The 17,159-nt window shown below is 41.8% G+C and overlaps 1 protein-coding gene across 1 annotated transcript in view; it reads left to right on the top strand.

The window, feature by feature from the left end:
• Positions 1 to 17,159, top strand: part of SLC35F1 (solute carrier family 35 member F1) — a 206,265-nt gene that overhangs the window by 148,654 nt on the left and 40,452 nt on the right. Inside the window, exon 3 of the mRNA XM_079970808.1 lies at positions 7,299 to 7,426. Coding sequence (XP_079826934.1) covers positions 7,299 to 7,426 — 128 coding nt within the window. The remainder of the gene's footprint in view (positions 1 to 7,298; positions 7,427 to 17,159) is intronic.

Here is a 17,159-nt window from a genome sequence, read left to right as displayed (position 1 = left end):
TCAGGTGACATATGAGCTAGGGATAAAGCATCCCCAAAACTCATTCTGGGCATCTGGCCACCTCCCTCTCAATGAGCACCATGGAAGGTTTTTCACCAATAATCCTCACAAAAGCACTGCTTGGGTTCAGTCACCCGAGGAGACCTACAAAGGTGAAGGAATGAGCTCACATCTACTCATGGGATGATATTTGATGAAGCTTTACTCAGATGAGGCCCATTGAAATTAATGAACACGGCAGCTTAGGTCTATTAAATTCAGTAGTACTTCTCTGAGTAAACCATTGGTGACTACCAGCCACAATTGTTAGCCCTGACTAGTACAGGTGGTCTTTCCAAAGAGCTTGTACTAACACAGGGTGTATGGACACAGGCTTTCTCTGGACAGTCGCAGACCATACCTGTGCAAGGGAGATGATCACCCTAGTTGTTGAGCTTTTTTTGGCAAATCAAGAAGGGCTCAACAACAATCGGCCTCCGATTTCACAGGCAGCAAGTAGTGGCTCCACTGCACTGCAACCTCAATAAACTGCTGCCTGCAAGCTTCCCTGCCACCCAGAATCCCAACCCCCAATGCACAGCAGCCACTGTGCAGCACTACAGAACCCCATGGCGCCCTACCAACTCTGGCTACCTACGCTACTGAGACTGTGTGTATTTTGCAGATGTATTATGCAACATTTGATTGATGCAATCATATTGTGTTAGTTGTGGAATCAGAATTAAGGGGAAATGGTATTTTTAAAAGGCACTTCTTTATTACAGTGGTACCTTGGGTTAGATACACTTCAGGTTACATATGCTTCAGGTTACAGACTCTGCTAACCCAGAAATAGTGCTTCAGGTTAAGAACTTTGCTTCAGGATGAGAACAGAAATCGTTCTCCAGCGGCGCTGCGGCAGCGGGAGGCCCCATTAGCTAAAGTGGTGCTTCAGGTTAAGAACAGTTTCAGGTTAAGTACGGGCCTCCAGAACGAATTAAGTACTTAACCCGAGGTACCACTGTGTAATAAATAGGTATCTAAATGCTCTGATAATAAATCCTTAATAGGCCAAATTCTGTGTATCGTATACCACATGCTGAAATATTCTGCATAGGATTTGCTCTATTACCAGTAATGCTTTTTGTGCTTATTAATGCTTTTTCACTACAGCTGTTTTGCAGGATGTTAGTTTGCCAAAAGAAGTGTCAAATCCATTCTTCAGCATCCACCACACCTCTGCATAGCTCTTCCTTGCAGCTTCCTTTAACGTTACCTTTTTTTTTGTTCTGCAGAGACTTACTACTAAACCGACTCCTTGTGGTTTGTGAATGTGACGAGTCTGACTGGGGTGGTTTCCCATTTGGCATTTCTGCAAATAACTGCTTCGAATGAATGTACAGTGTTATTTTAGTAGGGCAGACCAAGAAAGACAAAAGGATGGAGGCAGAGTGCTGAAAATGTAAATGTCAGATAAATGCATAGCTGATTTCATTTCCATCATAGTCTCAGCGCCATCTATGCAGTTAAGGCTGGCAGATGTCACGACTGTCGATTCATTTTTAGCACTAACTTACTTCAGCTTGGTTTGATTGAACAGCACTGGAACAGAGTGATTTATGCTCGGAAAAAGTAGCTGGTGATGATAAGTTCTGCCACAGCAAAACTGTCAGGGGATTTCTTCAGAGATATTTCTGGCCTTTTCATCAAGTCATGATGAAAAGAGCAAGTAGCTGGGATGGTTCTGGGATGAGATATTGGGCGGGGGGGGGGGGTGGAGAAACCTTTTTTAAAAAACCCTCCCAAAATAGCATTATTGGGTGTACAATGGAGACAACCAAGGGTTATTATATTAAGGGCAGCTAAAATCTTGATAGCTAGAAATTGGATAGAATCTAAGGGTTTAAATGTATTAAAATGTGTGTGATTTGGGACAAAGCACTTTCTGAAAAACTGAAGCAAAAACTCTGTGTGGCCAGAGGGCAAAAAAAGAGAGAGAAGGACTTTTATGCTGGGCTGTTGGCCGTTCAACCAGCACATGATCAAAGACTCTACAGGGCAAACTATACCTTCCACATTCTGTAATGTACATCTGTGCTAACATCTTCCTCTATACTGACACCAGCAACTTTCAGGCTCTCTCCACTTCAGTGCTTATATGAATGTTAGTATTGGGTTAAATCACAGAGCCTAGGACTTGCCAATCAGAAGGTGAGCTCCCGTTGCTCAGTCCCTGCTCCTGCCAACCTAGCAGTTAGAAAGCACGTCAAAGTGCAAGTAGATAAATAGATACCGCTCCAGCGGGAAGGTAAACGGCGTTTCTGTACGCTGCTCTAGTTCGCCAGAAGCGGCTTAGTCATGCTGGCCACATGACCCGGAAGCTGTACGCCAGCTCCCTCGGCCAATAAAGCGAGATGAGCGCCACAACCCCAGAGTCGGCCACGACTGGACCTAATGGTCAGGGGTCCCTTTACCTTTACCTTTTATTATTATTTAGATCTGAACTATGCCTTCAGGTTGGGTAAAAGGGGGTATGGGGATGTTCAGTTTGTTAGCTTTTATTGCTTTTAAATATGTAAGAATTACGTTAATAAATGAAATGTTGAACAGAGGGAGGGAGGGACTGACTCTTCCCAAAATATTTGTGGGGAAAACTTAATTGAATTTTCATAGCATTAGAATAATATGTCTTGGGCCACTGACACTGCAGTTTTCATAAAGATCTATTCCTGGAGCTGTTGGCAGATGCTTATATGTACTTATGTAATGAAATTGTGTTAGGGCTTGAGCATGGAGGCGAGAGAGGAGGTGATCACTTGGAGTATTGTATGTTAAGGCAAGGAGGGGAGGGATGTCAAGAGAGCTTCGATTGCCAACTGGAGTAGGTGGGGATTTAGACAGTTGACAGCTGGGTGAGAGGTTATCTGGGCGGGAGTGCATTTAAGAGATTAACTAATTGCATTCATCCCAGAATTCATTTTTCATTTAATTTAGTTTCCATTGTTCCTCAGATAAATACTATCGCCTGTGGTGAGCCCTTACTTTTTCAGTGAAACCTGTGATTAACAGATTTGTATACATGCTTTGATACCTGCACCTACGCAGCGCTGTTGGCACAATAAGTCTGTTAACCCTTGACTTTCTGCCATTATATCCAACAATGTACACTTATTCTCAGTCTGCTGAAGAGGAAGCTGTGATTGACAACAGTGATCTGAACAAGCTACCTGAACCTTTCACACCCACACACCCACAAAAAAGTCATATATTCATCTGTTTATGAGGTATAATAGTTTTCAGTAAGTAACCTGACACCTCCTGGTGTTTTAGACCACACTTTCCAGCCACAGCCAGAATAGCACAGAATGGCAAAGGCTACAAATCATCTCTTTCTCAGTTTTATGTGTTCCTGAATGCAAGACCAAGAACACAAATTCATGTACTGTGGCACCATATGCTAAGCTGGGAATTTTGAGGGCTTCTTTTCATTTTGCTTTATTTTTACCCACTTGTCAAAGCACCATGAAAACTTTGAACTTCACAGTTCTAGAGGTTCTTGCAAACCTCTGCAGTGTCTGCCATTTTGAAAGTTATCTTCAACCTTATTTGTTCCCACCAGCCTGCTTACACATCAAAACATTCATACCTCTCACTACATCTTTACAGACTGGAGGACATTTCTCAATCATTTCATTCATTTAGAGACACATCCTGAGCCCACTATTGTCCAGCATCTTTATAAACAACTTAGATGAAGGTATTGAGGGAATACTCATCAAATTTTTAGATGACACGAAACTGGGAGGAGTAGTCAATGCCACAGAAGACAGAATTGGGATTCAAATTGACCTTAACAGATTGGAGAACTGGATCCAAACTCTCAAAATGAATTTCAATAGGGGCAAATGTCAGGTTCTACACCTAGGCAGGAAGAACTAGTTGCAGAAATATAAGCTGGGGGACACATGGCTTGCCAGTAGTACACATAAAAACGATCTAGGTGTCTTAGTAGACCACAAGCTTAACATGAGTCAACAGTGTGATGCAGCAGCAAAAAAAAGCTAATGCTATTCTAGGCTGTATCAACAGAAGTATAGTGTCTTGATCCAGGGAAGTAATAGTACCACTATTCTTCCTTGGTCAGACCACACCTGAAGTTCTGGACACTGCAATTTAAGAAGAATATTGACAAGCTGGAGGACGGCCAAGTTGATAAAGGGTCTGGAAACCAAGCCTTATGAGGAACAGTTTAGGGAGGGTTGTCACATGGAAGATGGAGCAAGCGTGTTTACTCCTGCTCCAGAGGGCAGGACCCAAACAATGGCATCAAGTTACAAGAACGGAGATTCCGACTAAACATCAGGAAGAACTTTCCAGTAGTAAGAGCTGTGTGACAATGAAGCACACTCCCTTGAGATGTGGTGGACTCTTTCCTTGGAGGTTTTAAAGCAGAGGTTGGGTGGCCATCTGTCAAGTATGATCTTGTTGAGATTCCTGCATTGGAGGGCATTGGACGTGATAACCTTGGGGTCCCTTCCAACTCTAAAATCTATGACTCTATGAAATATATTTCAGCCTGACATTTGGAGTGATATCAAAAAAATAAGTGAAGAAAGGAAGAATATCACTAGCAGGAGTCCTTGTGCTGGCTTCTAGCAGAACAGTGCAGTCAAATTGCACCCCATGTTTTCAACCCTTTCATGATACAGAATTTTAAAGTGACTGCAGATACATGTATTTTAATATTGCCCCTGCTTTTCATTATTCAGTTGGGATCTTAAAGTTAATAGCATGTTAGGGATGAAGTATTACTCCGTTAATAAGCATGATCCAGCCACTTACAGAGTTTCATTGGAGGTTCCTTTGTTTAGTGTTGTTGGCGCTGTAAGCAACCCATGTACATCATCTGACTTAGATGCTGCTGCTTGTGACCGTGGTCGCTTTTATAGTAAAGGGATAATTTCTATCTTATAAAAACGGCTAATTAGAAAGCAAGAATCAGCTTTGGGCAGGCTTTGAGAACTGCTCAAAGTCCCATGGCATTCTGTGACAACCCATATATGCCACTGGCTCTTGTACAATCCATTGAAATCATAACTACAAGCCTGCTTCAGTTGATTCACCATGGGCAATGTTCTAAGAGGCAATGTTTCATAGTATTATTAATCTTCCCTAAGTATTCTCCACCCACACACTCACTTGAGCTTTTAAAATGAACCTGCCCATTTCCCTTGCTTTGTTTTTCAGTACTGCAACAGTACTGTAATCTGCCACTTTGGTATGGCAACTTTGGAGAGAATGTTTTTAAACTACCTTCAGGTTATGCATCACCTTTAATAGGCTAAATCCCCAAATGCTTCTGGGAAGTACAGTGCATCCCTTAATTATAATCAATAAGCAAATCCATGTGAAGGTTCCTTTTTTAAAAAAAAAAAATAATATTTATTCCAGTTTTAAAAATTACAAAAGAAAACACTAGATTAAGCAAGAAAAAAACAAGACCATGTATACAGACAAGCAAAAAAACAACAACCAGAAAAATACAAACAATTAAGAAAAAAAAGAAAAAAGAAAAGGAAAAAACAACAAATCAAACCTTCCCATAACTTATTTTCCATTTGCTTATTTCCTTGACCTCCTCACACCTCCCTTTTTGTATTCTAGTTCAATTAGATATTTCAGCAAATCCTTTCCATCTTTATTTTTATCCCAATAATTTATCTTAACATACTGTAATTTTACACTCTCTTCTTTCACCAATTAACTATCCATTTTTACTTAATCCTTTATATCATTTCTGCTAAAACCACATAACTTCATTCCAGCATCCTTCTAACATTCCTCATGTAAAGCTTCCTTGCCTGTGAGCACTGTGAAGTCCTATGAATACTTTTTTGGAAGTAAACCTCATTGAACGCAGTAAAACGGCTTGCCAAATTAACTATACCTAAGCAGAGTATGCCATGGATGCTTTAGTTGAGATTCCTACATTGCGAGGGTTTGGACTAGATGACCCCTAGGGTCCCTTCCAACTCTACAATTCTATGATTCTATTATTCTTCTCAAATCTACAGAAAATGGCCAAGTGTATTGTATATTTCAAATATAACATGTTATGCAAGAAAATAATGCTTTTATGCTTATTACTCTTTCAGAGAATAAAGGCTAATGGAATTATATGACAATACAGCAAAACAGACTGGTTCATTCCAGTGCCTTTATTTTTTTATTTTTAAAGAAATATCAGTTGAATCATTTGGACAGATTAATCTGGACATAGTACTTAATGTAACCATTGTTGCGGCTCCCACTGCTTCTTTTCTTCATTTTGGGAGGAGGAAACAGTGCCTGTTTTTAATTTTGCAATCTCAATGTAGTAAGTAGAACAGGACATAATTAGAATGCAACCTTTACACTTCTAATTGGAAACATTCTGATTCTATTAACTATTGAGAAGGCGGGTGATATTTGCTAATGAACAAATTGCCGTTTGAATCACACAATTGGTTTAGGCAATCCAAGTTGTGAAAGGCCAGTGAAATATGCCCCAGCTTCCTTTTGGTGTTTGCACAATATTTCCACTAACATCTGCAAGGTTAGATGTTGTTCCAGTGCTGGAGAAGAGGAATTTCATCCTGAATGTTCAAGTTGCTTTAAGAATCCTCATCTGCAGCAATAGCATATTGTCCATACTGTAACCCTCATGAAATCCTGCTAGATCAGAGGAACAAGGAGGGAGCCTGATACCCAAACTCTAGCTGCATGTTCATTTTCTTTTGTATCAGACATAGTAATAATCCCTGGCCTAGCGTTAAGACAATTTAACCTTTAGAAACTGTAGATTTAATCAGTCGTCCTTGTTGTACTGGCAGTCTTCACAAAGTGGGAATCGGGGATTGTGTGATTGATAGGATTCCTCTGCAAGGACATTGGAGAACAATTTTGGCTTTGCACAGAATTGATTCTTGGAAGCCAAGTTACCAGTTATGCAAAAAGAAGGGAGGAAATCCACCTCATTGTGTGTGTGACCCTCATGGGCAAGTCCACAGGATTAACAGGAGGTGAAGGGGCAAATGAAAAGGCAACTGAGATGCTTTTTTATTTATTTTTAGCTTCGCCTCAGTGGCTGTCAGTAAGGAATATTTAATTTACTTGTATGTAAATGAGCAGGAGCTTCTTCGACCTTCCCCGGTTGTTAGTAATCCTATGTAGCACCTTCTGCAGCACTTTTGTATGAAACCCAGTGGATTATTGTCATGGCTATAAATCTAATCCTTTTAAAACTCTTTACCCCTCCCTCTTTCCCTGTCCCAATGCAGGAGAAGAAAACTTACTGGCAATCTTGAAACGAAGATGGTGGAAGTACATGATCCTGGGGATAATAGATATAGAAGCAAATTACCTGGTAGTTAAAGCTTATCAGTATACCACTTTTACTAGTGTACAGGTAAGATCTCCAATCATTGCTACTTTGCTTGCATTTTCTTACGCTTCTTCTCAGGCTTCCTTCCACCCAGTCGGTCAACCTGCGGAAAGGAGCAAGGATGTGCCCACTAGACCTACTATGGTTCTGCTTAGTAGAACCAATGTGCTCCTTCGCACATTGGGCAGAAATGGGCACTACATGCATGTGATGGGGAACATGGTTGTGCAAGAGGTCCTGACTGTGCATACTAGCTCTATGTATGTAAAGCTGAAAGCACATTCTCCCCTAGTCTGTAGCTGAAGACGGGACTGGCAACCCTACATAGAGATTGGAGGAGGGCCAGTCGCTGCAGTCATGCGCCCCTCAACACATTCATTGAACACATGGAAGGGAGCATGAGATATCAGTTGTAGGTGGTAGTCCGCTTCTACCCAAATCCTTGTGAATTAGGGGATGTGACACTGAAGTCACAGTTTTGCAGAACATCGTGTTGTGGCAAGAGGCCTGAGACTCTAAGAAATAAGAACCTAGACTCAGACTGCGCTTATTAGTTGGTTTATTTTTGAGTTGCTTCATTGCTTACAGTTGTATGCAGACTGGTGTTCTTCCATCCAGAATTTCTCCTTTTCCCTGCCTCCCTACTGCAAGTCCTGGGTTGGACTAATCTATCCCTAGCCCAGAGCTGTCTGGTATGGATCAAGGAATTGATACTCCAAAAACATGACATATCATTCTGGAAAACAAAGCGATTGTGTACATGGCAGTCACTGGGTAGTCACGTGGCAAGAAGTTGGGTGGGGACATTTGCTACCTTCCTGCAAGCAAGGGAGGTAGTAGAGAACAGTCAGGTTAGCTAGTTAGAAGAACTGCATAAACCTGCACAAGAGTTACAGAGCTTTTTCATTTGATTCTTTCAGTTGTATCAGATAATGCCTTCCCTTCTTTAAGAAGACCTTCAAATGCTGAAACCCCACAGCTTCATCTCTAGCAGAAAGGTCACTGAAACTGCCCCTTTTGTCTTGTGTACTTAGCCGAGCCTGATTCACACAAGAACTAGGCCAATTGAGTTGCCACAGGAACCCTCTGAAACAGCTGTTTGTGTGGAGGAACTCCTTCAAAGGTGCATCAGATTTCATCCATGCCAGTATGGACTCTTGGGAGTGGTTGCAATCTGATGACCTGCAGGCAAAATGGCTTCTTAGGCAGGGCAGTGCCTACAGAATTGCATCAGAACTGACAGCCGATGTTAGGTTACTGCATCAGTGAACCCAGGCAGGGCCTTGCAGCAAAAGGAATATACTGTACAAAAATCTCTGGAATGTGTGGGAGAGCGATCAAGGTTTCAGCTTGGCTTTAGCACAGAAACTGCCCCGTCACCTTATATGATGACTTCAGTTAGGAGACAGACAAGGGCATTGTGCTCCTTGAGCTCTCAGCTGCTTTCAATACCATCAACCACTGCAACCTCCTGGTGAGGCTATCCAAGTTGGGGATGGGTGGCACTGCTTTGCAGTAGTTCCAGTCCTACTTGTATGGTCATCTTCAGCAGGTGATGCTTGTGGAGTGTTTTTCGGCACCATGGGGCCTTCAGTGGCGGGGTGGTCCTTTGGGGTTCAGGTTTATCACCATATTGTTTCATATCTATATGAAGCCACTGAGTGGAGTCATCTGGAGTTTCAGAGTGTGTTGTCAGCAGTATGCTGACGACACACAGCTCTATTTCTCCTTTTACATCTACATGTGTGGCAGTGGATGTGCTGGACTGGTGTCTTGTCTCCTAATGGACTGGATGAGAGATAATCAACTGAAACCTAATCCAGATAACATACAGGCACTGTTAGTGGGTAGTTCCCTAGGCCAGATCGATGGGAGAATGTCTGCTCTTGAGGGGATTACATTCCTTCTTAAGGAGCAAGTGCATAGCTTGGGAGTGTTACTGGATCCATTACTACCACTTGTGTCCTCGGTGGTATGGAGTGCCTTCTGTCAGCTTCAGCTGGTGGCCCAGTTATGTCCCTGAATGGACAGGAATAGCCTAACTTCTGTGGCCTATGGTCTGGTAACCTCTAGGTTAGTGCAATGCATTATTTATGGGGCTGCCTCTAAAGACAGTTTGGAAGCTTCAACGGGAACAAAATTTGAAACGTTTGCTTGTGTGGGGACAGCAATATATACCACCCAACAGAGAAAGTGTCCCTGTTTGTGTGAACTGCCTTCAATTAGTATGGCACCTGTGACTATGAAGGGAGTAGTTCATTGCAATGGATCTGTATTTAGCTGATGGCAATGCAATTTCAACAAATGAGAAATCTCATTTACAATACTTTAATGTGAAGTAGTCTATGAACCATTTCAGCAGATAATCTGCTTGCCGCGTTTATCCTTTTTCACATGAAGTGTTTGCTCCATGATGCAAAACCTTATATGCAAATGTACTAAGCTTGTGGTGCTTTCAAGAAAGAAATATTAGGCAGCTCTCTGCAAACACCTACACTTAATTATCAAAATACTCTTTAGTGGAATTTGATGCATTATCTTGTTTATAATTTAAAATAGTTCTAAGCCTCTTTTGAAGATGTGTTGCAAGATAGTACATTTCCTTTGGTAAGCTACCTTTATCAATGCCAGCTGGAAGTCTTCTGCTTGTAGATCTTTCCTGGAGGAAGCATAAAAATTAAGAGCGGCTTTTGTCTAGGAAATACTTCCCACATGACATTTTTGATTATGCATTTAGGGTGTACCTTAAACTGTGAATTTGACAGACACATATATACTTAAATAAAGCCTAGATAAATCTCTGCAAAATGGACCTAACTTCCATAGTTTTATACCAATTGACAGTCTGCACACATACCTCCATGATTTCCCTCTTTTGTCTTATAACAGAAAATTCACCAAACTGCCCACCCCTGCCTCCTATTTGTTTGGTATGTTTTGACTCAGAAAACAGTTGCAACCAAATTTTGTGATGCTTTGCTTTTGAAGCAACATCCTACAGTACAAAGGTGAAATACATCTTCATTGCTTCTGGCTCTCCGCCACTGACATGCGGCCCCTAGAAAGTTTCCCAGAAGGCTCTGCAGCTCTCAAGCTGAAAGAAGTTTCCCACCCCTGGTTTCCCACCTCAGTGAAGAGGAGGCCTAGGTAACTTAGGACTCCCTGAAAGTCCTGTGAAATCTCAAATTTCAGGAACAGTTGACCAGTCCAGTAATCTGTTTGGGACTGGAAAACATCATGTGCTACTTATTGGCACAAGACACCTGCCTAAGCAATACATGCTTGGAATGACTCCTGGATATTTATTGGAACAGAATGAAAAAAATTCTAAATTAGAGTATCTTGCTGAATTAACCTGCATTGCATATGGACAGAATGTCCTCTGTTATTTAATTAGTGCACACCCTCTACACTCATTTTCTTGTCTGCATAAAAACCTTGCTGCTGTTTTGGAGATCCCTGTATGATATTATTTAACAAATGTATCCCGGCAGTTGGTGTGTCCCCTGTGTAGGTCCACACAAAGTTCAATAAATGTTTGAGCAAGAAGTCTTAAGTATGTGCAGAATTCTTGCTTCTCAGTTGCACAGATGAGGCTCACCCCGCACCCTCCACAAGAAATCAAATGCTGGATTTCTTTTGGTTATCTGTCAGTTAAGCCTTCCTGCAAATGAAATATTTTCCGGGCTTTCAGTTCCTGGTACTGCATTGAGAAGGTGCCAGCATTCTACTTCATTTGATGTTATAGGTTTTCTCTTAAAAATGTCATGCATTATACATCGACTTTTCTAGCTGGGTTTTCTTTCCTATTGTGCTAGAATAGCATTATGGCCCACGTTCTGCCATTGGCACTTGTAATAAGCAGTGATTTAGTCTCTGAATTGATTTTTGAAGGACAGCTTTTGCAGAGAGAAGGTGTGGGATTTTTTCTGCTCCAAGTGATGACTTGAAATGGCCTCGCAATGCAGGCCTAGTCTCTGGACAAGCCTCAGTAATTAATTCCATTACATATTTATGTGCTCCATGCAGCTACTTGAAGGAACAAAATGTTAACATATGTTTTGGCATTTTTTTCTACTCTACTACCAAATATGTCAGCTCAGTTTTGCCTTATCAGCCTTTAAAATGCCCAGGGCTATTTTTTCAACTGGAACTCAGTTCCGGCACCTCTCAGGTGGGCGCCATTGCCATTCTAAGAGAACAAGGCAGGTGTTCATGGTGAGTTCCACCACCTCTTTTTCTAGAAAAATAGCACTGGTTTGGACTGAAGGTTTATCTCTGCAGCCTAGTCTAAACTGAAGATCCACTTTGTTGATTTTGTCTTGTCACCAGTTGAAAGAAATTTGATGGTTTTCTTCTTTCCCCTGCAATGTATAGAAGTAAAACAGGCTTTTGTTTTTAATAACACAGCAGCCGAAGTCCAGCATATGGACTTATTTTTATGTTGCTCTAGAGAAAAGTAGTTAGTTGCATCAACCCTGTGAGGTAGGTTAGGCAGAGAGAGAGAGAGAGAGAATGAGAATGAGAATGAGAATGACTGGCTCAAAGCCAGTATTTACAAATCCAAATGTGAATCTATAAATACTTGTGAGTGAGTACAAATTACATAGATGAGTGCCCACATTATTAGCCCACTTGTATGGACTGACAGCTGCTTTCTCCATGGTGTGATCTCACGTATCTGTCATCTGTATGTGAAGTAAGTGACAACATGGGTGGAGCTAGTCACATGGCTCATTCCCAGGTCACTGAGACCCTTCTCCATGGCCAGGTCCCTCCTGAGTGAGGATAGGTTAAAACAAACAAACAACCCACATGTGTTCAGTAAAAAAAAAAACAACCCAGCATGTGATCATATGGTTGCAACATTCACGCAAAGCCAGCAGTCATGGGGAAAGCAATTCAAACCCTGAATGATCTGCTTGCCATGTTTGTTTTATGTTGTCCTTGCAGCTGTAAAACTGTTTCATGTGATTTCAGGGCAAGAATGCAAAGTCTATCACTCCAACCATGTGAAAATCTAAAGAGACATGTTTATTTATTTGATGTCAGTTGCTTCCCATAAGTATCTTGGAAGAGATTTCACAGTTAAAAGGTGAACAATAAAAAGAATTCCATATGTAAAACCAATTCTATAAATAAAAACAATATACACTTATACATAAAAGCAGGCAGGGATTGGATGTTATGAGTAGTTACAGGAATATGTGATTTCAGTCGTACCTAATGCAAATATGATTATCTGCTTGCTACTATGTCTATTGACAAAATAATTCTTTCAGCATAGCTTAAATTGCAATTCAGATAGCTCATCGGCTTTCTATTTCATGGTGGGTCAGGCTATTGTGCATCCATCCCATGCTCTGTAATTGTGAAATGTCTGAACAATGAAGATTACAGCATCCCTAGTGATAACATTTGCATCAGACAACAACCAGTACGAAGGTACTAACATGTTATTGAGTAGTTCTTTCTCTGCATTCTTTCCCCACATTCCCTCTTTGGCAAAAACATATTGGCACCTTCACTCATTATTTCTGAAATCGGAAATATGAGCATATGTCTGTCGATGAAGTTTGTGTGTGATAATGTCGTCCACAAAAAGCAAAGCAATATGTTTGCCACTTAGAAGAGAAAAATAAATATGACTGATGCAGTGCTCCCTTCATCCATAGCACTTGCCATTTTCACAGTAGGAGTTCTTATGTATTTATGCATTTATTTATATCTGATAGGATTCAGTCTCGCAGAGTGAAGATGATCGCTCGTGGATGCATTTAGAAAAAAAATGTTGCAGACCATTTTGGATATTCTTGGCCTCCAAAGGTGTAATTTCAAACAAGAGCTCAGATTGGAAGCTGTTGTGGGTTTCTGAGCCCTGTTTTGTAGTGAATGCCTGGAGTCAGAGAGAGAATAGACAGTTCCGAGATCTGTCACATTAGACAAGAAGACCAGAGGGGAAATTGCCAATTAGAAGAGGTGAGGGTAGCATGGATGATAAATCCCTCTCCGGACGAAATCTTAATCCTTCTTGCAACTGCTGCTACTGTACCTCAGGGCCAGTCACTGACAAGTGGCAGCTGTGGGGGGCCAGGGGGGCAAGAGCTTCACACAGTTTGCTTGCGGCCAGCACTAATGAGCTGCCCAAATGTGGCGACAGAAGATAGTAATTGGAGTGGGGGGCAAATCAATGGCAGAGAAGCAGCTCAGCTGTTTCTTGTTTAATTCCAGCCGGGGTTTGCTGACCAGCACTTTGCTTTGATAGTGGAAGAAACCAGCTCATTCCCCACAGTGTGTCCTATTGATCCCAAAGCTGCTTCCCCCACCCACAAAAGGATGCCAATGTTTGAATGCATGCACCATGCATTTTGCAGTATACATTTATTAGATTTCTATTCCACCTTTCCTCCAAGGATCTCAAATTCCCACACTCCCCATTTTATTGTTCTTTCACCCTGTGTGCTGAAGTGTGTCTCTCCCCCATGCTTTCTGTGTGCTTTCCTTTCTCCCTACTGTTCCACCCAGGCCCTGTATGTATTTGTCTGCTCCCTTTTTTCAGTGCTGCGTGCGTAAAGGGGAAAAAATAGAATTTGATAATTAATGGGGCTGTTGTTTGTAACATCCTTGCACAGATGCAGTGGTTGAATTTTGCTAAACCCAGTGATCCCTGGCTGTAAACTAGAGCTGTCCTCTTCTAGGATGGCCTTTGACTGCTGTGAATGCTTAGTTCCCTAACAGCACAATGCACAAGTGGTGTTGGTTTGACTTTCCCTGTAGGCTGTGGTTGGGATCACCCACTTTTACCACTTGCAGTTCTGTTCTGAATGCATTTGTAATAGTTCCAGTCTTCTGTTTGTATCTCACTTGTAGTTTGCCTTGTGTGAGAAATCAGGTCCTGCCTCCAGAGCCTATCCAGTAATGCACCTCCTTTTGTGTGTGAGAGGATAAGAGGGCATATAAAATAATCTGAGGCAATGCTGGGAACAATCTTGGTCATGGGCATATGTTTTATGAATTGCTTTGAACCAGGGAGCCAAAGGCACTTAAGACTCTGTGTACATTCTGCTGAGCTTATGGAGCCTAAAGGATGAGACGGTGGCGAGACTTTTTACTAGGAATGGGTTGATTGCATCCAGTTTCAGACTCGCTTGCACTTAATCATAGATCTGTTCCATGCCATCCTGTGGCATCACATTGCTTCCCATTCCATCCTGTTGTTTGCCATTCCTTTCCTGTTCCATCCCATTGTGTTATGATTATTAATTTGTGTTATTATTGTATGCATTTTTCTTTGCTGTTTCTGTAAAAAACAAACTCTCTGATGCATTCACCAGTGAAATTTGTATTTCATATGCATCTTTTACTATGTGTGTGTATATATAAAAAACACATTTTTGTGCAGTGAAAATGCATTGCAAAATCTGAAGAAGAGTATAATCCAGTTGGGTGCTGCATTCCCATACACAGGCAAGTTCAAGAGCATCAGATCTGGTTGGCCTGCTGTGGAAAGGAGACTTTACAAATTCCTACTTTATTGCTCCCATCCCTACCTTGTCTGACAAAGAGGTAGCACTGTCCATAGAGATGGGGTAGGAAATCATTTCAGTTCACATTCAAATTTGCACTTCCCCACCAAATAGGGAAACCAAAAACAGAGCCATCCTTCAAAATTCACGCTTATCCAAATTTTGTGATGCAGTTATCCAGTGTCTATAAAAATGCACTTATTAAGGGGAAAGTAGGCATAGAAATCAATATATCTCTGAAACTAAACTACAAAACTACAATGCATAAGAAGAAATTGCTTGCAAAAATGTGTAATACACAATTTTGTATGCAAAACTGCATACAAAAACGTGTTAATTTATACTGCAAATTGCCCTGTGATCCTCAGAAGAAGGGCAGCATATAAATTTGATAAAATAAATAAATTGCAGACTGATGCAGAAATGTGGAGAACTGAATATAAGATTGGGGGCAGATATGAGAAACTTGAGGGAACCGAAATTGACAGATTTGCCCATCCCTGTCAGAGGCTTTAAGATGCTGACTGCACTGACCCCTTGTGGTGGGGAGGAAGATGGCAGTATAAATAATTAAAACAAGTGTGGGTGGGTCTTCTAGAAATTCATAGGGGGAGGGTGCAGAGAGGAAGGTGTTATTTTGCTCCACATGCTCTCTGTCCCCTTTCTCTCCCTCTGCCCCTCATCATAGGAGTGTATTCTGGGCTTGCAAGATGAATCAAACAGATATCTTAATCAACTGTTTCCCACTCTCCATGTCTGCATGGCAAATTGTATTATGATAGTAATAATAAATAAAAGAATAGCAGGGCTCTGCAGTTCTGCTCTACATGATAAGTGGGCCATCAGTGTCCGGCAGATGGGATTAAACCTCAGCCTTCTCCCCAGTCATGGAGCTGGGGAGAAGGCGGGGGTAATTTTTTTGTTTGTGCTGCACTTGGGATGTGCTCAGAGCAGATAAAACCCCCGTCCTTCAGAGGAGTGAGAAACAATGTCCAAGCAACCACAAACCTTTGGCAGTGGCTTATGACAGCCAAAATTTCTGGATCTTTATTTATAACGTCGTAACAATTAGGGTCACTTTCTCTCACCTTTCTTGTGGGGTTAGGACAGACATAGAGGCACACCCTTTGTAAATTCAATAACTGACTCCCACTCCAAGCCATGTAAATAATCCTAAGTCCGAACATGTGGGATCCAGCATTTACTTACGGGGAAGGGACACACATTTTAGCAGACTCCCTTTATTCCCATATTAAAATTCCCAAGTTGGAAAACCGCTTAATCAACTCCAGAGTTCAAATCCAAGCCTTTTCTTAATATTTCAAGATAAAGCAGCATGAGAGAAAGCAGAATTGCATCAAAAGGAAAATGAACAGTCGTTTCCAAGTAGTTCTAGATGGATATTAGCCCTCTTCAGGCATTCAGACAATATGTTGTGAGGACTTCTGGGTTGGTGCCTCCGGTAATGGCGGAATTCCTCTGATCGGGAGGAATTTGCCTCATGGGAATCTGGGTCTGGCCGCCACGGCGAAGGCGGAGACCCGCTAAAAATCACAGGCGGGAGAAGCCTGTGAGCGTGGGATTCGGCGGGCACCCTTTGCGCCTCCCCTACTCGCGAGGAAACCTGGTTTCGGGGGTCCGGAGTGACGTGGGGTGAGCGGCACAGTGCTTCGAATCGTCTGCTTCTTCCACGGAGCGAAGCCGCATAGCTGTTGCCGGAGAGTGCTGACTTTTTCTTGTGGACAATTTGACTTCAAAGTAATTACCCGTGAGTAGAGCTGAAGCGGGAGAATTGGATTTTTAAACGTCTAATTTGGTATTGTAACGGGGAGGTTCAACACAGAAAGTCCGCCTTCCCCTTTTGTAAATAGACTGAAGCAATGAGGCTGCAAGCTGAGGTCTTGGAAAGCCCTTTGTAAAAGATTAAATTTCCATCGGTAAAAAACACTAAACCCCCCCCCTTGGAGGCAGGAGAAGGGGGGGAGTCGTGGACTGAGTATGCCTGCAGGAGAGAGCGAAGAGAGTTAAAATACCGCCGCTCTGACCCTGGAAACGGGCTGCTAGCAGGACTGATGTCTTTTGGAATGTTCATTGACAGCGTTTAGAATGTTCATTGACAGCTAGCTAAATAAGAGAAATACATTATTTCTACTGTTTCCGGCTGCTTTTAAAAAGGAGTAAAAAGTAACTGAAAACTGAAACTAACTTTGGATTGTGTGAACTGTGTTTAA

The sequence above is a fragment of the Podarcis cretensis genome (genome assembly GCF_951804945.1).
Source record: "Podarcis cretensis genome assembly, chromosome: 3".
Taxonomy (NCBI): domain Eukaryota; kingdom Metazoa; phylum Chordata; class Lepidosauria; order Squamata; family Lacertidae; genus Podarcis; species Podarcis cretensis.
Note: the sequence above shows the minus strand (reverse complement) of the source record. Positions and strands in the feature narration are given on the sequence as shown.